We start from the raw sequence: 24,949 nt of genomic DNA, 5'->3' as shown, positions 1-24,949 counted from the left end.
TCTATCCAGTTTGAACTCAGCCAGATATATAGTTCTAGGATAACCAGAGCTACATAGAGAGACCCTGTCTCAAAAAAAAAAAAAAAAAAAAAAAAAAAAACAACAACAAAACAAAAATCCAAAGTCAGGTAAACTAAAATACATTTTGTGGAGTAAAACTTGAGTTATAGTAAAACATAAGTTGTAATATACAGATATTGTGTTCTTAATATTTATTGTACCTGAAACTACTAAGTACAGTGGACAGCAAAAAAAAAAAAAAAAAAAAAAAAAAAAAAAAAAAAAAGAAGAAGAAGAAGAAGAAGAAGAAGAAGAAGAAGAAGAAGAAGAAGAAAACATTTTAGTAATGAAGGGAATGCATATTCTTTGATTACAGTGTCAATACATAGACAAAATCATTCTTTTTTTTTTTTTTAAAGAGAACCATATTGAAGTAAATTTGCCAAAAACAAATTCACTGAAACAAATGAAACAGTCAACTGAATACAAAGCTATCCCTGCAGTGGAGATTTTCCTTAAGTTCTCTCCCAGCATCCTGACCCAACAGGTTGGGGATCATGGGTTTGAGGAATTTGAACTCACCAGTCCCAGAGTCTCCTGTCAAACACACCTCATACTGGTAGCTCTGGGACAGAGTCCCAGTGCCGCTGACATCCACCAGGTGGCCAGGAAAGTGTCCCTCAGGCACAGAGCAGACAGCCAATGAGGCCTCTCTGGCCCTCCTGCACAGCCTCATGCCCACGAAGAGCAGGACAGAGAAGAGGAAGAGTGAAGACACAGATGCCAAGGCGATGACCAGGTACAAGGTGAGTGCATCCTCATCATCCTGAGGGGGGTTGCGCGCCACCTCTGGCAGAGGCAGGTAGGGCTGGGAGAAGCCATCCACCACCAGCACATGCAGAGTTACACTGGCTGACCTAGAAGGCTCCCCATTGTCCTTAACCAGAAGAAGCAGCCTGTGCTTGGTTGCATCGCGCTCACTCAGCAGCCTGGTGGTGCGCACCTCGCCATTGTGCGCCCACACGCTGAATAGTCCGGGCTCCGTGGCCTTGAGCAACTGGAAAGACAGCCAGGCATTCTGGCCAGAGTCGCGGTCCACTGCCACCACTTTGGTGACCAGGTAGCCAGGCTCAGCTGCCCTGGGTAGCAGCTCAGTGTATGGCCCAGAGGAGTTCTGCAGCGGGTACAGCACAAAGGGCGCATTGTCATTGTCATCCAAGACCAGCACACGCACCAGCACCTGACTGCTGAGAGCAGGAAAGCCTTGGTCTGTGGCGCCCACCCAGAACTCAAAGGCTTGCAGGGCCTCATAGTCCAGTGCCCTGAGTGCGAACAGCTGTCCATTGTCAGTGTTGATGGAGATGATTGAGGCCAGCTGCAGGTCATGAGGCAGCAGCAGCGAGTAGGTGATGTGGGCATTTGAGCCAGAGTCTGAGTCTGTGGCTCTGATGGTGCCTATGTGCAGGGCGGGGCTGTTATTCTCACGGACAGACAGGGTGTAGGAGGGTTGAGTGAAGGCAGGGGCATTGTCATTGATGTCTGACACCTGCACTGTTATGGTGTGCTGGGTTGTGAGCCTGGGTGTGCCCAGGTCGGAGACTGTGACGGTGATGTTGTAATCGGCTCTGCTCTCTCTGTCCAGTGGCCCTTCTGTCACTAAAGTGTAATAGTTCTTGTATGTGGGCTTCAAAAGAAATGGAAGTTCGTTCTGAATAGAACACACGATCCTTCCATTGTCCCCAGAATCTGGGTCAGAAACACTGAAAACAGCAACTACAGCTTCAGGGGCATTTTCTGGGATGGCACTAGTGAGCGAAGATATGGTGAGTTTAGGAGCATTGTCATTCACGTCCACCACTTTAACAAGGACGCTGCATTTTCCTGAAAAGCCCCCACTGTCTGTGGCAGCGATCTCCATGTTATAATACGGAGTTGTCTCAAAATCCAATTCTTTGTTTAGACGGATTTCTCCTGTGACTTCGTTGATAACAAATGATTGAGAAGCTCCATCTCCTTGAAACAGAGAGTAAGCTACATGGCCATGTATCCCAGCATCTAAATCCCTGGCAGAGACCATGACAACTAACGCATTGAGGGGACTGTTCTCAGGGATCTGAACCTCATAGAGCGACTGTACAAATTGGGGGGCGTTATCATTGATGTCCACGACTTCAATTCGAACTGTAGTGGTCCCAGACCTGGCAGGGGTCCCCCCATCCAGAGCAGTGAGGGTTAAAGTGAGCTCAGGCTGCTCCTCCCTGTCCAGGGCTCTGTCCAGCACCAGCTCTGGGTATTTCCTGCCATCTGCTCTACTGTGAGTAACAACGTGGAAATGGAGGTTGGGGCTGACTGTGTAGTTTTGAACAGCATTGCTCCCTATGTCAGGGTCCTGAGCTGCCTTCAGAGGAAACACAGTCCCTGGCTGGGCACTCTCAGGGATTTTTAGGAGCATTTCTCTGTGAGGGAACTCTGGAGAATGGTCATTTATATCTGTGAGCTCCAGGTCAGTTTGGAAGAACTGCACAGGGTTTTCCAGTATGATCTGGAAGTGCAGCACACAGGGTTCTGGCTCCCCACACAGCACCTCGCGGTCTAGTTTTTCCTTCAAGAACAAATTCCCAGTCTCAGCATCCAGCTGCAAGAGCTCTTTGTTTTCACTGTGATGGATTCGTGCCCCACTAGTGGCCAATTCTCCAACCCTGAGCCCCAGATCTTTTGCAAGGTTAGCCAGCAAGTAGCCACTCTCCCTTTCTTCCGGCATGGAATATCTGACTGCCTCAGAGCCAGACTCCCACAAAAGCAACAGTATAGTGATAAAAAAGACTTGCCTTTTGTCTAGCGTTTTTGCTGGCGCTGTCTCCATTGTTCAGATGCAGTCCAGAGGGTGCTGCTTCTTCTAGTGGGTTTCAATCGACAGATAGTTTGGTGGAATATCCTCAAATTCAATCGTCCTTAATGCCTCACTGTTCCCGGAGATTTCTTCCTTAGATCACACTTAAACACCATTTTCTAGGGAGCTATTATTCTTGGAGATTTCTTCCTTAGATCGCACTTAAATACCGCCTTCTAGGGAGCAGACAGCATTCTGATATCCTGGTCTTGTGCTTCCTGAGTAACTGCAGAGCCCATTATTCTCATTCTTAGCCGACAGCGCCACCAGGCGTCCATTTTCATGATTGCATATAGTTTAGTCATCACAAATTCTAACCCTACTTATTTATGAGTGGTAGCTGTATCCTACAGTTTATTTATGTTAGCTCCTGAATATCAGCAGTGCTAAGCATACCTCTGCTGAGCTAAAACTAAGTGAAAGTACATTTACAATATAGTATATTTACATTGTATAGTAATCTTAATAAAATTATTGGCAAAATACGAAAAACTTTTTTATGGGCTTATAATTTATTAAATTGAATGTTATTAACTTTACTCCGAAACAATAGAATTTTATACTATTTATTTTTGTTTTGATGTAGAAAATACATTCAAAAGGGAAACAATGGGAATATTTTCCATGGTCAATATATTCCTATAAGCAGAACCTAAAGAAAAGCTAAAAGCTAAACTCCACCATGCTCTCTTTCTGGCCATTATTTGGTGACCAACTCTTTCTACAAAAGCAGCATATTAGCTGTTATCATTACATGTCACTCTTTCCTTGTTAGAATTTGTATGAAATGTGTTTATAGAGTATTCCTCTCTTGTGCTAGTTGGCTGTCATACAACCATGACTTTGTGAAGTTATGTGCGATAAGTTTTCTAACTAGTTTTCTTCTTGTTGTTTTACATTGCTCCTCTGTAGAGACATGCCTTGATTAATTTTGTCTACTCTATTTGGTGAACTATGTGAGTTTTCAGTTTTTAACTTGTTAAAGAGTAATCCTATGAAGATTATTGCATTTGCTATTTTGCTGTGATACGTATGTATTTTGAACTTATTTCTAGGAATTGGATTAGTGTGCATTAAAACGTGATAACACATCACAAGTACAATTGCTCAACTATGTAGCAGCTTTATCTGTAATAGCCATGAAAACAACCTAGATGTCTCTCAACTGAAGAATGGATAAAGAAAATATGGTACATCTACACAATGGAATAGTACCAACTGTTAAAAAAAAATAATACCGTGAAATTTGTAGGCAAATGGATGGGAACTAGCAAAATTTATCCAGTGAGGTAACCCCGATCCAGAAAGACAAACACGGTATGTACCCACTTATAAATGGATGTTAGCTGTAAAGCAAAGGATAATAATGCCATAATCCACAGACCCAGAGCAGCTAAGTAACAAGGAGGGCTCAGTGGGGAAAACCCATAAATCTCTCTGGGAAGAGAAAATAGAATAGACATTGAGGGGTACTGTGGGACGTGTGGGAACAGGAGGGATCGGGTGGGAGGAGGATGGAGGGAGAGTTCTGGGAGAGACAACTGGAACAGGTGGGCATTTCAGGGGTGAGTAGAAACCTAATGCAAGGGAAACTCCTAGGAATCTAGGAGGTGACCCTAGCTAAGTCTCTAAGTAATGGGGGATACAGAGCCTGCACTGGCTATGTCCTGTAACCAGGCAAGATATTTAGTGATGAGACTGGGACACCAACTCAGCCACAAAACCTTTGACCTACAATTTGTCCTGCCTGCAAGACGTGATGGTGTAAAGGTGGCACAGAAACTGTGGGACTGGCCAATGACTTGAGATCCATGCCATGAGAGGGAACCCACCCCTGACACTGGTGGGAGGTCCAGGATCCGAGGCTGGATAGCCCCCAAACCTAGAAGAGAACCAAATACAACTGCAAAAAAAGAGAGAGGAGTCAATGAAATGATTCCCAGTAATATTCTGCCATACTCATAGATGCCGAAGGGGTCTCCAGTTGCTGATGAAAACAGATGCAGAGACCCACAGTCAACCTTAGTCAGGGTTCAGGGAATCCTGCTGAAGAGAGGGAGGAAGGATTGTAGGAGTTTGAGCAGTTAAGAAAATGGCCCAAATAATCAACTAACCTGAGCTGGTTCACAGAGACCGAACCAACACTCAGGAAGCCTATATAAGTCTGACCTAGGCTCTCTGCACAAATGTTACAGATGTGTAGCTTGATTTTCCTGTGGGACTCCTAACAGTGTGAGAATGATCTGTCTCTGACTCTTTTGCCTCCTTTTGGGACCCTTTTCCTCCTATTGGGTTGACTCTTCCAGCCTTAATATGAGAGGGCGTGCCTAGTCTCATTACAACATGATATGCCATGATCGGTTGATATCTCTTGGAGGCCTGCCCTTTCCTGAAAGGAAACGGAGGAGGGATGGATTGTGGGGAGATGGCAGGTTGGAGGGGGGAAGAGACTGGAAGGAGAGGAGGGAAGGGGAACTTTTGTCTGAATGGAATAAATAAATAAATAAAATTTTAAATGTGATAATATATTGAGATTTAGCCTAGATTATAAGATTTTTAAAAAGCAAGTAACTTTACTGTGGCATGTGTCTGTAATTCTGTCTGTGGTGAGGCACAGAAGGGAGGTTTGCAAGTTCAAAGACTGTACATTCCACATCTCAAAAAAGAAAAAGAAAAAAGAAAGGAAAAAAAACCCCAAAAGATGGAGATATATCTCATTTGTAAACCCCTGCCTTGTATACTCAAGACTGATTACCAGCTCTGTAAAATTTAAAGAAAAAGCAATATTATGGTAATTCTAGTTGCTCTATGGTCTTGTTAACATTTGCTGTTATTATTTCAGTTTTAACCATTTTATTGAGCATGTGATGGTGTTATATTGTAGGCTTAATCTTTCTCTGACGATTAATGAAATTATCCACATTTTCACATGGGGTTTTTTTTTTTTTCATTGTGATGAATTGATTTGAAATTAGTGTTCAGGTATTTTCCATGTTTTTGTTTGTTTGTTTGTTTGTTTGGAGCATTTGCCTACAGAAATAATCTTGTGAAGCCAGGCATTGTAGTACAAGCCTTTAATTCCAGTACTTGGGAGTCAGAGGAAGATAAATCTCTGTGAGTTTGAGGCCAGCCTGGTCTACATAGTGAGTTTCAGGACAGCTAGAACTACAAAGTGGGTCTCTGTCTCAAAGGAAAGGAAGAAAATATAAAGAAAGGAAGGAAAGAGTAAAATAAGGAAGAAAGAAAGCGAATCCTTGTATTTTGAGTTGTAACCCCTTTCACATATATATGAAATCTCTGTTACTTTAAGTTTTGGCTTTTATGAATGATGTTTCCAGATACACCCATGCTGAATTTTTTTGTGTATGGATGCTGAGAGTTTTAGAAATTTTTGTTCTGAGATTATCTTTAACTCATGAGTTCTATTATTTAAGTTTAAATCATTTTTGAGATTTTGTTATGTTTTCATATCTGTAGTTCTGGGAAACCACTGAATCTTAATATAACATATTTCTGCTATATTCACCTGTGTGTGATTATACATTTATACCTACTGATAGCAATGTATTTTCCCTAAAATATTTTTGTCTTGGATCAATGACTACAACTACATTGTTTTATTTTCTATGAAATTTGTACTAAATAGTATGCCTCATTTTTAAACTTTCAATATTTTTCTGTTTTCTTTCCTCATATACATACTTATTCGTCTGTATGTAATTTACATTTCTCTTAAATGTAGTCTGATAATTTAGGTTGCATAATAGGATTTTAATTCAATTATAATTTACTTAATATCCAATATAATACTTAATGTGTTCCTACCTGTATTAAGAGTCTATTTTATTTGTCCCCTATGTTTTGTTCTTCCTATATTACTCAAATACTTTTATTTGAACTTTCTTTCAATTGGTCTTTGAGTCATTATTTATAAGTAACCTATGAAATTTGGCAATACATCTTCATCTACAATGTTGTAATAAAATAATTAATTTTACTGTTTTAATAATAGTAATAATTAATTTTCCTGTTTTCATAATAGTACATAGAATTAGAACTCTTTAAATAGGCTTTTCTTTTTCATTTTTGATTTCATAAAATAATGTTGTTTTTACAAAACTATTGTTGTTGGATGCATAATCAGCAGACAATCAATATTCATTTCTAGTCAATATTTTTTCTTTCTTCTTTCAATCATCGAATCTCTTCTGGAAAGATTTCATTTATCAAGTTCCCCTAACATATTTCTTTCAGTGTTTATGTGACCTTTGTTAATATTCTTTGTCTGCAAACTTCAGTTTCTTAAGGTTCTGTTTCTTCGTAATAGAATTCCAGTGTGCTAAAAGTTTTCTTTTGAGATGTTGAAAACAAGATTCATTTGTTGTTGGTATCACGGTTCATGTTGAAAAGTTCCATTTTACTGATGTTTCTTTAAAAGTACCGTATCTTTTGCTTTTCTACTTGATTTTGATATTGCATATTTCTATTATCTCCTAATGTCTGCTTCAACTGTAATTAGTCTAGATAGATTTCACAAAGCATCTTTAACATTTATTTACCAATTTTAGAATTGAGAGTCCACACATGTCCATGTCACAGTGTGTGTGTGTGTGTGTGTGCGCGTGCGGGCGCACGTGTGTACAAGTCAGACAATTTCACAAGCCAGTTCTCTCCTTCTACCTTGTGAGTTCCAGAGAACAAACCTAGGTTGTCTGGAGGCTTGGTGGTAGCAAGCAACTTTCCCCACTGAACCAATTTAATGACCCTACTCATTAATTTAATTAACTAAGGCTGATTTGTTTTAAGACTATACTTCCTGCCTAAGATCTGAGTCTCCTAAGTCATATGTGCTGTGTTTTTTTCTTTTGGTTTATTCTTATCATTCAGTAGTGGGTGCTTGTGCTGAGTCTTTCTACTGAAGACTGGATGCTTATATGAAGTCTGAACCTAGGATCAAGCTCCTATTATTTCCCCCTTTAGAGGAATTCTTTTGAGCTTTGTCCGGTAGAGGTCTGTCTAATCAAGTTACTCTAATCTAAGCAGCCATTGGGGTTAATCGAGCTTATTTTCAGGTCTGATAAGCAATAAAAAAAACCTCCTTAATTTCCAGTTGAGAACTTGTACTCTTGACATCTCCCCCCTGCTGCAGGCTCCAAACTCTAATTTTTGCATAACAAGAAAAACACCATTCTGGAGCCTGGAACTCTCAGAGATGATCCTGCCTCTGCATTCAAGTTCTTAGTTTTCTAACTGTGTATGTCTTCCTAAGTAAGTGTCCTGAGAGGTGGAACTGGCCTTCAGCTGGAAGCTTTAATCTGCCAAAGTTTGCTGATCCACTTTGTCTCTGTGAACAACCAACCTCTTGTGTGCATGGGCTCAGCAAATTTCTTTGGGAGCAAAACAAGCAATAGGACTCATTTCTCATACCGAAGGGATTTTATTCTCTGAAACCGAAGCACATCCAGCTATTACCATACAGGACCTTTTCTGTGGCTGGACAGTAATGATTTCTGGCCTTTGACCTGCTTTTGTGATTGTTTTCTCTTATCAGCTCGTTCATGCAACCTTCCAGTGACAGGGAAGAAGAGACGACTAATAGGACACTTTCATCTGCAGTCTGCACGAAGGTACTATTTGTACTCCATGTTTTGAGAAGGATTATGTGTACTCACACATGATGAGTAGCTCGGTGTGTTTGCACGGTTAACTGTTTTGTTGCCATGGCCTCCCTGTCTAGATGCCGCTGGAGGATTAGCATAAGGCTTACTCCAGCATGCCTAAATGGACTCGCTCACAAGAAGCACCTGGGCCTGTTATCCGCAGAGTGAGGAAAGAGTTCAGGTGATGACAACTAGAGAAACAAAGCCATCGCAGCCCCCCAAAAAACTGTGACTGACCACCTGCCCAGAGGGATAAGACTAAATTTAGAATGCCTGGCCACTCCACCTTCGCCTTACTCCTACGTAATCTGCCACCTAGAAATGAGACATAAGGTGGTTTGTAGAGCGCTCTCCAAATACGGAGACTTAAATATTCAATTTCTGACTCTGCACACCGGCTTCTGCGGAGTAAGGCAACATAGGTTCCAGTATTGTGGCTACATTTTGAGACACGATCTCACTGCACAGCACTGGATGGCCTGGAGCTCACTACTGAAGACCAGACTGGCCTTGAACTTAAAGAGATCTGGCAGGTTCTGGAGGACTAAAGGTATATGCCACCATGTCCATCCAAGAAAACTTTTTAATTGTTTCTTTTCTGCCTAGAGTTCACTGACTCTTTTACAGCTGTGTCTACATAAGCAAAGCTAGGTAGAATCACATCATGTGCTTACTAGGCCCATTGAATATAACATAAAGTAACTACAGGTCAATAAGTACACTACTGTTCAGTCATGAGCAAAACAATGCTTACTTTCTAGAAAGGCAACTTCAATTAATTAAAAATTTAAGTTAGAGCTAGGTGATAGCAGCGGCACATGCCTTTAATCCCAAAACTCAGAAGGCAGAGACAGGCAGAGATCTCTGTGAGTTAGAGGTCAGTCTGGGCTACAGAGTGAGTTCCAGGACAGTCAGGGCTAGAACCCTGTCTCAAAATGAAACAAAGAAAGAAAGAAAAGAAAGAAAAGTTGTTAAAAATAACTATTGCATTAAACATCAGAGAAGAAAGAAAAATAGCAAAAGAGACTCTAGTGTTGATTTATAAAAAGAACTCGTAACTATTGGAAGGCAGAGCGAGCTGTAGGAAATCTGGCTTCACGTTATGCTTTCACTCCTCCCGCAGTGTGAAGGAGGAGAGGACAACTCTGACGCCTCGTCATTTCTGAATGAGTGGGAGGAAGTCAGGCCGTAAGTCAGATGTGGATTTTGCCTTTTGAAAAGATCATGCTTAGCGATGCATCACCATTTGTACTCCACGACAGGGATGACCAATGATAAGATCTGCTCTCTTTAATGTTCATTAAACTTTTGGAACACTTCAAGCTAGATCAAGCACTAGCATTAACTTAGTTTACAGTGGGCATAACAATAAAGTGTTCTAGTGAAGGTCACCTTGACATGAATTTGGGAGAAACAAGTAAGCTAATGCCAAATTAAAAAAAAAAAAAAAACAACAAACTATGCATTCTAACCTTAAAAAGATAAAGGAATACGGTTAAAAAAGGTGTCACAATTATACAGGAAATCAAATTTTCTCATGACCATTAAAAAAGAAAGTCATTAAAACAAATTTTATGCTACTTCAGTTATTTGTAGCTATGAGAATATTAGTCACCAAATACATCAAATATAATATAATGACATCAAAATATGATGACATCCTAAGCATGCTTAATATCAATAGGAAAAATGAGGGCGGTTGGAGACATGCACACATGGCAGTTGTTTTTTTTTAAAAAGCTCGTTAACATCGCACTTATGTAGATACATAAGAGTTATATCCATTCTTAGATTCATTGGATCATTAGAATATTTAGCGGAATACAAAGCTATCCCTGCAGTGGAGATTTTCCTTAAGTTCTCTCCCAGCGTCCTGACCCAACAGGTTGGGGATCATGGGTTTGAGGAATTTGAACTCACCAGTCCCAGAGTCTCCTGTCAGACACACCTCATACTGGTAGCTCTGGGACAGAGTCCCAGTGCCGCTGACATCCACCAGGTGGCCTGGAAAGTGTCCCTCAGGCACAGAGCAGACAGCCAATGAGGCCTCTCTGGCCCTCCTGCACAGCCTCATGCCCACGAAGAGCAGGACAGAGAAGAGGAAGAGTGAAGACACAGATGCCAAGGCGATGACCAGGTACAAGGTGAGTGCATCCTCATCATCCTGAGGGGGATTGAGCGCCACCTCTGGCAGAGGCAGGTAGGGCTGGGAGAAACCATCCACCACCAACACTTGCAGGGTGACACTGGTTGACCTAGGAAGCTCCCCATTGTCCTTGACCAGAAGAAGCAGCCTGTGCTTGGGGGCATCTCGCTCACTCAGCAGCCTGGTGGTGCGCACCTCGCCATTGTGCGCCCACACGCTGAATAGTCCGGGCTCCGTGGCCTTGAGCAACTGGAATGACAGCCAGGAATTCTGGCCAGAGTCGTGGTCCACTGCCACTACCTTTGTGACCAGGTATCCGGGCTCTGCAGACCTGGGCAGCAGCTCTGTGCAGGGTGCAGAGGCATTCTGCAGTGGGTAGAGCACAAAGGGCGCATTGTCGTTGTCATCCAGCACCAGCACGCGCACCAGCGCCTGGCTGCTGAGCGCGGGCAAACCATGGTCTGCAGCGCCCACGAGGAACTCAAAGGCCTGCAGGGCCTCATAGTCCAGTGCCCTGAGTGCGAACAGCTGCCCATTGTCTGGATTGATGGAGATCATCGAGTCGAGGGCCAGCTGTGGGTTTTGGGGCGGCAGCAGTGAGTAGGTGATGTGGGCATTTGAGCCTGAGTCCGAGTCTGTGGCTCTGATGGTGCCTATGTGCAGGGCGGGGCTGTTGTTCTCCCGGACAAACAGGGTGTAGGAGGGTTGGGTGAAGGCAGGGGCGTTGTCATTGATGTCAGACACCTGCACTGTTATGGTGTGCTGGGTTGTGAGCCTGGGTGTGCCCAGGTCGGTGACAGAGATGGTGATGTTGTACTCGGCTCTGCTCTCTCTGTCCAGTGGGCTCTCTGTTACCAGGGTGTAGAAATTTTTAAAAGTGGATTTTAGAATGAATGGTAAGTTTTCTGGAATAGAGCAAATCACCTTTCCATTCTCTCCAGAATCCCTGTCTCCAATTCTGAAGATGCTGATTATGGTCTCAGGAGCATTTTCTGGGACAGAGCTGGTCAGTGAAGATATGGTCAGCTCCGGGGCATTGTCATTCACGTCCACCACCTCTATCACCACCGAGCCCTTCCCAGAAAGGCCGCCTCCATCTATGGCCTCGATTTCAACATTGTAAGATTTAATTTTTTCGAAATCCAATTTCTTTTTCAATCGCATTTCTCCCGTAGTTTCATTTAGTGAGAAAGTTTGCTGGATTTCATCTGAGGCTTGGAACAAGCCATAGGAAACCCTTCCGAAACTGCCAGCATCTGCATCCCGTGCTGAGACAGTCAGGATTGGGGTGTCTAGGGGACTGCTCTCCAGGACCTGCACCTCATAGAGGCTGTTCACAAATTCAGGAGCATTGTCATTGATGTCCATGATCAGGATTCTAACCATGGTTGTCCCTGACCTAGGTGGAGACCCACCATCCAGAGCCGTGAGGGTTAAGCTCAGCTCTGCCTGCTCCTCTCTGTCCAGGGCTCTGTCCTGAACCAACTCAGGGTATTTCTCACCTTTGCTATTATTTTGAGTGAGGACATGAAAATGAGAGTTGGGGCTAACAGTGTATAGTTTGAGCCCGTTGCTGCCCACATCCAAATCCTGGGCTAATTTTAATGAAAACCGTGTGCCTGGCTGGCTGTTTTCCAGTATTTTCAGGAGTATTTCCCTATCTGGGAATTCTGGCGAGTGGTCATTTATATCCTGGATCAATAGTTCTCCTTGAAAATATTGTACTGGCTTTTCAAGAGACACCTGGAAATGCAGCACACAGGGGTCCACAGAGCCACACAGCTCTTCCCGGTCTAGTTTCTCCCTCAGAAGCAAGTCTCCAGTCTCAGGATCCAGCAGCAGTCGCTGCTTGAAATCATCAGACACCACCCTTGCAGACCTGGCAGCCAGCTCCCCAGAATCCAGGCCCAGATCCTTGGCCAGATGGGCTACAAAGGAGCCCCTTTCTGTTTCCTCCAAGACAAAGTACCGAGTCGTTGACTCACTGCAAACCTGAACCAAAACCAGGATTAAAACAAAAGCCATTACTTGCCTGTTTGGGTGAATTCTCTCTGGGTTCTCCATGATGGGGCAGTGAGTGCTTGCATCCAATCCTTTAGCAGTCTCCAAATAGTTTGAAACGCTGAATTCGGCTTTCTCCTTCGGAGGAATCTTCACAACGTTGTTCTTAGTCTTACATTTATCCATTATATCCTTGCCCAAACCCCTCCATAGCTCCTTACTGCTAGCAAAGCGCTTGCCTGGGTCTTTTGTTCTATATTGCAGCCAGCGGTTCCTGGTATTTTAGTGCTTTTTAATCATAGCCTTAGCCTGCAGCGCCACCCTGTGTCTTCTTTGGGAAATGGATACAGTTCTAGTTTTATGTCAGAATACCTTTGAATGTCAAGACACCGTTTTTATTGTCCAAATTAATGCCACATTAAAAGTGCATATAATTTTTTTCTTTGCCAACATTGTTATTTGTCTTATATAGCGTAATTGGTAAGGTCATCCACTACTGTTCCTAATCATTAACACAAAGTAGAAGAGAGCTAGTGTTCCCACATACACTTTTAAGTTTTTAATAATCAGGTTAGCAAAACAGGAAATCATATTTCTAAAAGTGATTTCTCACAGTGCTAAAAAGCAAAGTTACATTCTTTCATACAAATTATTACAGAGGGAATTACCTTTTGAAGTACATCAACGCACAGAGACTATTATAGATCAGAGTCATCAGCTGACCGCCTGAGTGAAATAGCTACATAGCAAATATTTCACATTACTGAGAGCAAACTAAAATGTAATGAGGAGAGAACTGCCTTTGAAGTAGTAAGTTAATTTTATGTTTTAACTAGAGCCTACATATAGCAATTGCTCTAACAGAATGGGAATTTTGGGTTATGTCTTACTGTTGCTGAACATTACCGAATTTGAACATTTTTTGCCTAAGATGAGGCTGTGAGTTTTCCCATGTGTGTGTGTGTGTGTTGTTGCTGTTGTTGTTGTTGTTGTTTTATTTTGCGACAGGGTCTCTTCATGTAGCCCTAGATATCCTGAGCTCATTATGTAGACTAGGAAATCTTCTAACACATGAAGATCCACTCGTATCTCCTCCTGAATGTTGGGTTTAAAAGCATGTGCCACCACATCTGGGTCTCCATGTAGTTTTCACCCATCAATTACCTTATAAAAATAGTCTCACACAGGTCCTCCTGTTCAGCACCTTAAAAGACACCGTTAACAGCTATGAAGAAGGTGATGTTTTCTGAAAAATTGGCTTCATAAAGCAAATGCAGAATTATAAACCCTAAGATAGGTTGGGCCTAGATCAAACACATGTTTATGGTTTGAATAGAACTTCTCCCCATGTGTGACAAGGTTGACACAACCTTCTTATATACATCTTTCCTTTCTCTCCCTCTTTTGGTCCTTCTTTCTTTCCTTCCTTCCTCTCTTAACACACAGATTAAGTTTCCCCTCCCACCTCTCCTCTGAGTCCACCACCACTGCCCCTCTGTGCCCCATCCACTCCTCCATTTCCCTTCAGAAAAGGATGGGCCTCCCACCGATACCAACAAAAGCCGTGTCAAAGTTGCAGAGACACTAGGCACCTCCCTTAGTATTAAAGTTGGAAAAGTGAGCCAACGTTGTTAATCTGCTGAAACCTGAGTACAAATTACCCTGAGACCTCCAACCTCCCTGTTAAAGGACAATTAAAGCCATAACAGTATAAGGTACCAAAAAAGATAAATAACTAATAAAACATCATCACTGAGGCCATGAAGAAAAGACTAGACAGGTTCAAATGCTTATCCTCTCTCCTAGGACATAGAGATTCTTATCTACAGGGACTGACCTCAAGTAAAAGAGAAACCAAAAGCAGGAAGTGGCAATTGTAAGGTAAGTATAAGTTGCTATGAAAATACGCAGAGTGGAAATTTTGAAGAAGAAGAAGAAGAAGAAAAAGAAGAAGAAGAAGAAGAAGAAGAAGAAGAAGAAGAAGAAGAAGAAGAAGAAGAAGAAGAAGAAGACCAATGAATTTAAACAGATATTTCTACGAGTTAATTAGATGAACAGAAAAAAAACTTGCATTTAATCTCTCCCCATCACTAGAATCAAACACAAGAATAAGCTCCCCATGTAAATAAATTAGTGATCAATGTATCATTTTACAGTTCTCTGAGTTTTCAGTGGCTCCATAGGGATTGGTGTTATCCTGACAAAATTAGACCCTTGCTTCCTTTTCTGAGTATGAATAGTTCATTTGAAATTTGATGAGTACATAAGTTTGAAATAAATCTTTAAATCCTCAGAAAGTTAATTGATTTCTAAATGTTTCAATTATCACAAACTGAACACCTGTTTTGAATAAGGCATTACATTATGTGCTACAAGCTTAACTATGAATAAAACAAAAATAGCATTTTCAGATTATTTGGAGTTTAGTGAAGTTATTTAACAGTTAAGGGTATTCAAATTTTTGCTTAATTTTATTTCCTCTTCAAAAACTGAAATATCAGTAATATCAGCTTGTACATTAGTGACCTTATCAACCAGAGAAGTGATAGACAAAGTCATCCCTTCTACTGACATCAGGCTTGCAGCTTGTAAATGCCCCCAAAGTGTAACAACAGTTAGTGCTATACACACAGTATCTCCCCTGATGCCTGCACTTAGTGACATACACATATAAAGAGGTCTTGGGAAGCAGACGTGGTGGTACAGCTGTAGTCCCAGACCTCGGGAGCACACGTAGAGGCCAGCCTAGGCTACACAGGGGGAACTGAATAAGAACCTATCTCAAAAAGTAAGCAATGGCAGTAGTTTTGGAAAGCAATTCAAATAAATGGATAAATTATTTCTAACTGCCAGGAAATAAAAATAACTTTGAACCAAGACTGATTGTTCTTTGTCTTCAAATTCAGGCCAGGTTATCTCTTTGGCTTGGGGATTTTCTGTCCTCTTTCTTGATGATATATTAATATAAGCCATCCACAGATTAAATTACTAATAGGATCTGGAGCTAGGGATTCAGCTTAGTGATTTGTACCTTATTTACCTTAGGACCCAGGTCTTGGAGAAACACACACACACACACACACACACACACACACACACACACACATACCCTTATATATAATATTTCATCTTTTGTTTTCAAATTGTAAATGGATCATCAACTTATAGCCCTTCCAACTTTCACCTGATATCACATGGTATAGTGTCTCTCAAAAATAACTGTTCTATATGAATTACATATTTTTCATGAAAACGAAAATAGGTATAAAAAGTTGAAATCTGATTAAAATTTTCACACAGAGTTATGTGGGCTGAACAGAAAGATTTTTTTTCTGATTATTCAAAATTCATTCTTTCAATGCTCGTTTACATAAAATGTTTGGTACTGGGGTGCTTCCAGCATCTAAAGTGGTTCTCCTGCTCCCACAAGAACTTAACTGTGGTTATAACCATACAATGGCACTCACTGACGCTGGAGAGCATGCCAATCTTCAATTCTTGTCTTCCCAGAGTTTCCCAAAACATTCATTTTTAATAAATTTATGATTTTCTCTTAGACATAGCATTCAATATCTGGACAATAAAATGTGAAAACAAGTTTCAAAATATTTTAACCAAGGAATAATGGTTTGCCATGTGAATTTTTAAAACTTCCACTCAAAATAGCCATATTTTGTGGTTTTGGTTGCTTCCAAATGTTACTTTTAGAATTAAAAATTTTTTTTATATAAACAGAAGCATTTAATTGGGGGCTTGCTTACAGTTTCCAAGGATGAGTACATGACCAGCACTGTGGGAACCATGGTATCAGGTATGGTGCTATATCTGTAGCTGAGATCTTACCTCTGATTCACAGCAGAAGGCAGAGAGAGAGGCAAAGCCATGCATTAAGCCCCAAAGACCATCCCCAGGGACATACTTCTTTGAACAACAGCCACATCTCCCAGTCTTTCCAAAACAGTCCTACCAGCTGAGGACTAAGCTAGAATTAAAATTTTTAAACATTCCCAAAGATCGTGTTTTTCTCTCTCTCTACACATCCTATATTTGAACACCATTTAATCACAGTCTTGTAGATAGAATACTACCATGAGTGGACTGTTTTCATCTCCAAATAATTCTACATCATGACAATTGAAATAGGAAGGAAGGAGCCCATTGACAGGAAGCAATGAAAATATTTCCCCTAAGTCACCTTATTTATGTCAAGTATTAATAATAAAAGACTCAAACATTGAAAAGTCATTCACCCTTACATTTTATTGAAAGTTTAATGTGCCCTTATTTGCATCCAGGATTTACCAATTAAGTTATCATCTGAACACATGCCTTATTAAACATCTCTTCATACAAAATGAAAGCAAACTCAGTGACTTACAACAGCGTAGGTCAAGAAAGATCGAGTCTGGTACATTTTAGTAACAATTTTGGTTATATAAGCAAATGAAGTCGTCAAACACTAACTGTGGTGGTCAGTAAAGATAGTAAATTAAACATGCTGCTTCTGTTTGTATACAAAACATGTAAAATATGACAGACGACTCTGACATATGCTCACACTTCATCAGCTGTAGACGAAGCTGCTTTACCGTTATAATAGAAGTGTGAGTGAGGAAAGCACAGACACACATGATGGAATTGCTCTACTCAGGCATCAAGAAAAATGAAGTTGTCATTTTCAGGATCATAAATGAAATTGCAGGTCAGTTAAGCTAAATAGTCACATTCTAAAAGAAAAAAAAAAAAAAAAAAACAGATAAAGGCAAAATATGGCATTTAAGAGTTTGAGAGGGAGAGAACAACGGGAGTGTAGAAGATGATTAGGTGAATGCTATCAGGGGATGTACGTACATCTCCGAAAATGTCACAATGAATGCTGTACTTTGCACAGTTAATAGGCAGAAGCGAAAGTGAAAAACACTTACCACTTAGCAAGACATAGGTTTAGCCTCAGAACCATACAATTCGAAGTGGGTAGAATTCCAAATGTGGTTATAAATGCAGAGGAATAAATGATTCCCAAGAAAAGTATTTAAGGTTATAATAGAAACACAACAAGGTTACTTATTCCCCTCTCAAATTCGTGAAAGAAAATGATGCATAAAGGTTGATTTGATAAAATAGGAATCACAGCCCCCTCTCAAAGACATTCCATTAGAAATTATGAATAAAATCATCATAGAAATGTATTGTCTCAAAGAAAGATTGATGAATACAAAAGAAAAATGTGAATAGCCAAGAAACGAATTCTGGTTCAGTTACCAAAGCCCAGGTGTTCCTAACACTTAAATTTAGCTAAGGGTCCTGAAGGAGAGTTGAGGGACTGATTGGGTTCAGAAATTTGAAATCGATGGTACCAGAGTCTCCATTCAGACATACGTCATACTGATAGCTCTGGGACAGGGTCCCCATACCACTGAAGTTCACCAGATGGCCAGAAAAGTGTCCTTCGGGCACAGAACAGCCGCCCAGAGAGGCTTCCCTGGCCCTCCTGCACAGCCGCACCCCCACGAAGAGTAGCACAGACAATAGAAAAAGTGTAGACACCGATGACAACGCAATAACCAGGTACAACGTGAGTGCATCATCATCCTGAGCCGGGTTGCGCGCCACCTCTGGCAGAGGCAGGTAGGGCTGAGAGAAGCCATCCACTACCAGCACATGCAGAGTGACGCTGGCTGACCTAGGAGGCTCACCATTGTCCTTGACCAGCAGCAGCAGCCTGTGCTTGGTTGCATCGCGCTCGCTCAGCAGCCTGGTGGTGCGCACCTCGCCATTGTGAGCCCACATGCTGAACAGCCCAGGCTCCGTGGCCTTGAGCAGCTGGAATGACAGCCAGGCATTCTGGCCTGAGTCTTGGTCCACTGCCACCACCTTGGTGACCAGGTAGCCAGGCTCAGCAACCCTTGGCAGCAGCTCTGTGCAGGGCGCAGAGGCGTTCTGCAATGGGTACAGCACAAAGGGTGCATTGTCGTTGTCATCCAGCACCAGCACGCGCACTAGAACCTGGCTGCTGAGTTCAGGAGAGCCTCGATCTGAGGCGCCCACGCGGAACTCGAAGGCTTGCAGGGCCTCATAGTCCAGCGCCCTGAGCGCGAACAGCTGCCCATTGTCTGCATTGATGGAGACAAGTGAGTCAAGGGGCAGCCGCAGATCATGGGGCGGCAGCAACGAGTAGGTGATATGGGCATTTGAGCCTGAGTCTGAGTCTGTGGCGCTGATGGTGCCTATGTGCAGGGCGGGGCTGTTGTTCTCCCGGACAAACAGGGTGTAGGAGGGTTGGGTGAAGGCAGGGGCGTTGTCATTGATGTCAGACACCTGCACTGTTATGGTGTGCTGGGTTGTGAGCCTGGGTGTGCCCAGGTCGCTGACTGTGATGGTGATGTTGTACTCGGCTCTGCTCTCTCTGTCCAGTGGCCCCTCTGTCACTAAAGTATAATAATTCTCGAATGTGGGCTTCAAAAGAAATGGAAGTTCGTTCTGAATAGAACACACGATCCTTCCATTGTCCCCAGAATCTGGGTCAGAAACACTGTAAACAGCAACTACAGCTTCAGGGGCATTTTCTGGGATGGCACTAGTGAGTGAAGATATGGTGAGTTTAGGAGCATTGTCATTCACGTCCACCACTTTAACAAGGACGCTGCATTTTCCTGAAAGGCCTCCACTGTCTGTGGCAATAATCTCCATGTTATAATATGGAGTTGTCTCAAAATCTAATTCTTTGTTTAGACGAATTTCTCCTGTGGTTTCATCTATTACAAATGGTTGAGATACTTCACCACCTTGAAACAGAGAGTAGGCTACATGGCCATGCATTCCAGCATCTAAATCCCTGGCAGAGACCATAACAACTAAGGCATCGAGGGGACTGTTCTCAGGGATCTGAACCTCATAGAGCGACTGTACAAATTGGGGGGCGTTATCATTGATGTCCATGACTTCAATGTGAACTGCGGTGGTCCCAGACCTGGCAGGGGTCCCCCCATCTAGAGCAGTGAGGGTTAAAGTGAGCTCAGGCTGCTCCTCCCTGTCCAGGGCTTTGTCCAGCATCAGCTCTGGGTATTTCCTGCCATCTGCTCTACTGTGAGTAACAACGTGGAAATGGAGGTTGGGGCTGACTGTGTAGTTTTGAACAGCATTGCTCCCTATGTCAGGGTCCTGAGCTGCCTTCAGAGGAAACACAGTCCCTGGGTGGGCACTTTCTTGAATTTTTAGGAGCATTTCTTTGTGAGGGAACTCCGGAGAATGGTCATTTATATCTGTGAGCTCCAGGTCAGTTTGGAAGAACTGCACAGGGTTTTCCAGTATGATCTGGAAGTGCAGCACACAGGGTTCTGTCACTCCGCACAGGACTTCGCGATCTGGTTTTTCCTTCAAGAGCAAATTCCCTGTCTCAGCCTCCAGCTGCAAGAGCTCTTTGTTCCCTCTGTGATGGATTCGTGCCCCTCTAGTGGCCAGTTCCCCAACCCTGAGCCCCAGATCTTTTGCGAAGTTAGCTACCAAATAGCCACTCTCCGTTTCTTCTGGTATGGAATATCTAATTGCTTCAGAGCCAGCCTCCCACAAAAGCAACAATATAGCAAGAAAAATGACTTGCCTTATCTCTGCCGTTTTTGCTGGTGCTGTCTCCATTGTTCAGATTCAGTACGGAGGGCACGGCCTCTAAATCTTGTCTGTTTCAATCCGCACAGACGGTTTGGTGAAATATCCTCGAATTAAATCTTACTGAGTTGTTTTCAGGCGTCCTTTCCCCTACGTTTTATGTAAAGGTCCCCTTCTTGCAGGGGGTACTCAGGATTCTGAATCGCAGGAATGGCGTCCTGGGCATCCTGGGAGCCCCTTGTTATACAACTCCTTAGACTGCAGCGCCACCGTGCGTACTACTCTAGTGTTGCATATAGTTTTGTCCAGTTTGCTCTCAGTTCCAGCCCTGCTGTGTTTAAACACCCTTTAAGATATAAAAGTATCCCCCAGTTTTGCGTTCTGGTCTTAGCAACTGGAAGTTAATTTTTAAGTGAAAGATAACTTTTTAAATGAACAAAATAGCATATTGATCTTAAAGAAATACGTTTTTTATTTTTTATTTTAAAAAGAAAGACGTTTTGAATATATAAATTCAATGTAATGAGCATCTACAAAATATTTTAATATTCCCAAATTACTTTTTATTGACGTCTAACATACTTATGAAGTAGGGCCTCAGTCTAAAGTTCACAGCACAATAAAGAATCATCAGTACAGCCCAATAAGTAAAGTCTAGATAAAGAAATAGTGTGCACCTAAATTAAAAAAAAAAAAAAAAGTTCCACACGCCTTCTCTGGTTACTGGTCTCTTCTTAGGCACTATGCTGACTTTTCTTGCCATAGGATATTTTTCTTTTCTTAGGACTTTTATAAAGTGGAACCAGTAGAGTATTTCTCTGCTACAGTGTTTTCATTTACCAGCATTTACTTTGGTGATATCATCTATGGTATGCTGTTTCCATTGTTTTGTATCATGCCTCAATATGGTTGTGCTATTATTTGCATTCATAGACTCCAGATAAGAAAATTGTGGGTTTCCAGGTTTGAGTTTTATTTGTTTGGTTTTTGTTTGTTTGTTTTGTTTTTGTTTTTGAGACATGATATCTCTAAATACCTTTGGCTGTTCTGGAATTCACTCTGTAGACCAGGCTGACCTTAAACTCACAAATATCTGCCTGGCTCTGCCTCCTGAGTACTTGGATTAAAAGCTTTCACTAGTACATCTTAGGCCCAGGTTTGAATTTTTTGTAGCCTTATTATGACAACCTTTCAAACTTAGTATGTATAAAATATGCACATATTGTATGTATCAGAGTTGTTTGCTCTATGTCAAAGTGAGAAACACGTCTAGCCTTGGAAAATACTGAGAAATATTTTTCAAAAGCAGATGATGTATTGAGATGCCCTGGCTGTTCACCCTTGTAGTCCTATCTCTGGGAAGACACACAAAGGGTACCACAAGCTCAAGGCCAGTGTGGAATAGCTAATGAGTCACTGTCTCAAAATGTTTAAATGCCGAGGATAGAGGTACAGATCAATTGTAGAATACTTGCCTAGTGCGCTCAGTAGATTGAGTTTTATTCCTAGCAATGTGAAGATGTTATCCCAGAAATATATGAGAACTCCAGTTGCTCCATAATCTTGTCAACATTTGATGCCCATATCTTCCCAAATGCTTTTGCATTCTGAACTGAAAATATGATCCATTCCACATTTTTTCTTAGTTGTCACATGGTCACAAGTCAGGTGATCATAATTCCTCTCTAAGATTCCATTAGTCTTTGAATATCAAATAACACTGTGCCCCATTGCTTCTCGTCACTCTATAGTAGGTATTATTATTTTCAGGGTAAGCTTTTCTCTGAAAAGGTGAGTTTTAAATAATTTCAAATCAACGAGGAAAGATTATTAAAGGGACAAAGAACTTCCACAGCTGTGCACAGCCTTCCTCAGTGCCATGCCTTCCAGAGCAGTACATTTCTTACTGAACTTCAATCACGTTTTCTCTGGGTCCATCACCTTAATTTGCATTCCCTCTATATACTCTACACTATAAACATTTAGGTTAATTTGTCGTGACACATATCTATTTTAGAGCACAAGAAAGTAGTTCCTTTGACCTCAAATTTTCAAAATCTATTTGTTATCTCTCTCACGCCCTTTCCTGCATTTCTGGAAATCATTGATTTTTCTACTGTCTGAATGCTTTGGCCATTTCAAAATGTTACATAGCAAGAGTTTTCAGGTTGTATTCTGTGCTGAATCTGTGTTTAAGTTTTCTCAATGCCTTTTCATGGATAGATAGCTCACTTCGTTTCGGTATTGACAAACATTCCACTTTATGATTGCATCAGACTTTCTCAGTTTCACTAACTGAAGGATCGGGGTCACTGTCAGGTTCTGACAGTGATATAAAAGTTTGCAATAAACACCCCTGTCCCAGTTTTTGAGTGGACTTAGGTTTTCAGGTAATCTAAATAAATATTATGAAAACTGATTTCTGGGTGACATATAATAGAGTGCATGGTTTGGCCGCCAAACTGTCTTCAAAAATGGCCATATTGTTTTCATTCCCATGATCCATGTGGAGACTCTTGATGTTCCATGTAATCCTCAGCAGCTGGTGGCGCCAATGTCCTGAAGTTTGGCTGTTCTGCCTTTTGGTTGGGTACTGGTGCTTCATTATTTGAATTTGATTATGTGAAAACTCTTCCCATGTGTGTATTTGCATTCTATATTAGTCAGGGTTCTCTAGAGCAACAGGACATATAGGATAAATATCTATATATAGAGAGAAAGGGGATATAGCAGAACAACTTGCAGGCTATACAGCTCAGCTCATGCAAAAATGCCTTCCAATGAATGGAAGGTTCAAGAATTCAATGGTATTTTAGTCCATGAGGCTGGATGGTTTTGGCTGGTCTTCAGGGTACACTGAAATCCCCAAGCGGTATGCTCTAATGCCTGTGAAGGAATGGACTTACTAGCAAGACAAGAGAAAATAGACAAAGAGGGAAGAGCTTCCTTCTTCCGTGTCCTTATAAAGCACTGATTTTCAACCTTCCTAATGCTGTGAGTCTTTTACACAGTTCCACTTATGATGTTGCCAACTATAAAATTATTTTCATTGCTACTTCACAACTGTAATTTTCTACTGTTATGAATTATAATCTGTTGTGCAGGATACTGTGATATGTGTCCCCTGAAAAAGGGTTGTTTGAACCCTAAGGTGTCCGTGACCCACAGTTGGGAGTTTGTGTTATGATGACTTCCAGCAGAAAATGCGGTGCATATTAGAGGTGCGTTTTCCCGGCTCAAACAATCTGGATTAAAAGTGGATTTTTCCAGTTCAAATGAAACAAAAAATCCCTCACAAGTGTGGCCCATATGGGGGTTTTAGTTTATTACAGATATAATCATGCTGACAAGAATAGCTATCTCACCATCTCTGAGTCTTGTTTGATGTGTTAGGATCCTCAACACATTTTTATGTATTGTTTTCTTAATATTGAGACTTGAAAGTTTCTATATATTTTTGCACATGTGTCTTTTATCAAATATATCTGTTGCCAGCACGTTCTCCATGTCTATGACTTATTTTCAGTTTTCTTTTTAGACTTTTTTGCAGAGCAGGAAATTTAAATATAATCTACATCATCAATTTTTCTTCCTTAGATCACACTATTATTGCAGAATACTCAGTTTTATTTTGGGTTTAGACTGCTTCATTACCTTCTCTTTGTATATACATACAAAGTTATATTCAGCACACAAAATTCACAAAGAAAAATGATGAAATTTTGCCTAGTATTTTACAATTTCTATTGATTGTTTGAAAGATAAACAACAGAAGTAGCAGATCAGAGATTGTGGACCAAGCGAGTGGCCTGGCTGCTGACTCCAAAATGCCAACGTTTTTGTTTCCTGAATAAGAGGAGGCATCCCAGGATCTAGGGCCACAAAACTCCAGGACCCCTTGGATGACTCCCAGGTCAAAGAGTCAAACAAGGTCCTAAGCTCACATCACCTGCAGCTTTCCACTTACTTGAACATAAATGCTGAGTTCTAGAAAGGTAAGGCTCCAGCATCCAGATCCCAGACTTCTCCTGCCTCCCCGAGCACAACTCCTGGATACCAAGGACAGGGTCCCTGCCTCTGGTCCATGGTTCTACAGGTCCCTTTGTGAGACCAGCTGGACAATAGAAGCATAAAGGGTTCATGTCCCAAGATGGTGGCATCTTGTGGTGTCTGAGATCCAGGAGTGCAGTGTCTGCTGGGCCAGCAGAAAAGCCAATGCCCATTCATGTTTCCCCTGAGATAGGCAAGGATCCCAGATGCCAGATACATACATTACCACCATCAGACCTGCCAGCTACTCCTAACATTCTGAGGATGACTCTGGATTCCAGAGAAGTGTAGATCCAGCCTACAGTTCATGGCTCTACTAGCTGCAGCACCTGGATCACACAGAATAGAAACCCATTCCCTAATTCCCTGCTTATAAGTCCAACTGAAATACAACCAGCAGAGCAGAGCTGTAGGCTACTGGAGGAGATTCAGACCCCATCCGGTGATCCAGGGCTCCTCCAGCATGCCCAAGAAATCTAGCAGGTTCTAGGAACAACCAGCTAACACCAGGGACAGCCAGATGGCTAAAGGCCAGCATAAGAACACAATCAGCAAAAACCAGGGCAATATGGCAACAAATTCTGGACATCCTAACAC

At 41.8% G+C, this 24,949-nt stretch overlaps 3 protein-coding genes across 3 annotated transcripts; all 3 read right to left on the bottom strand.

Annotated features, from left to right (window-relative positions):
- Positions 1 to 439: 439 nt before the first annotated feature.
- LOC127204198 (protocadherin beta-8-like) lies at positions 440 to 3,230 on the bottom strand. The gene has a single exon (XM_051163133.1). The coding sequence runs from the start codon at positions 2,861 to 2,863 to the stop codon at positions 476 to 478; it is 2,388 nt and encodes a 795-aa protein (XP_051019090.1). The 5' UTR covers positions 2,864 to 3,230; the 3' UTR covers positions 440 to 475.
- A 6,772-nt stretch (positions 3,231 to 10,002) lies between these two features.
- Positions 10,003 to 13,197, bottom strand: LOC127204770 (protocadherin beta-4-like). Its single transcript, XM_051163989.1, has one exon. It carries the CDS (start codon positions 12,881 to 12,883, stop codon positions 10,364 to 10,366), a length of 2,520 nt encoding a protein of 839 aa, XP_051019946.1. The 5' UTR covers positions 12,884 to 13,197; the 3' UTR covers positions 10,003 to 10,363.
- A 4,795-nt stretch (positions 13,198 to 17,992) lies between these two features.
- LOC127204201 (protocadherin beta-6) lies at positions 17,993 to 20,652 on the bottom strand. The gene has a single exon (XM_051163136.1). It carries the CDS (start codon positions 20,330 to 20,332, stop codon positions 17,993 to 17,995), a length of 2,340 nt encoding a protein of 779 aa, XP_051019093.1. The 5' UTR covers positions 20,333 to 20,652.
- Between the last annotated feature and the right edge of the window lie 4,297 nt (positions 20,653 to 24,949).

Source organism: Acomys russatus, chromosome 20 (assembly GCF_903995435.1).
Source record: "Acomys russatus chromosome 20, mAcoRus1.1, whole genome shotgun sequence".
NCBI lineage: Eukaryota > Metazoa > Chordata > Mammalia > Rodentia > Muridae > Acomys > Acomys russatus.
Note: the sequence above shows the minus strand (reverse complement) of the source record. Positions and strands in the feature narration are given on the sequence as shown.

Bases quoted from the DNA above. Each gene is read 5' to 3' on its own strand.
- LOC127204198 (XM_051163133.1), bottom strand. From the start codon at position 2,863: ATGGAGACAGCGCCAGCAAAAACGCTAGACAAAAGGCAAGTCTTTTTT.
- LOC127204770 (XM_051163989.1), bottom strand. From the start codon at position 12,883: ATGGATAAATGTAAGACTAAGAACAACGTTGTGAAGATTCCTCCGAAG.
- LOC127204201 (XM_051163136.1), bottom strand. From the start codon at position 20,332: ATGGAGACAGCACCAGCAAAAACGGCAGAGATAAGGCAAGTCATTTTT.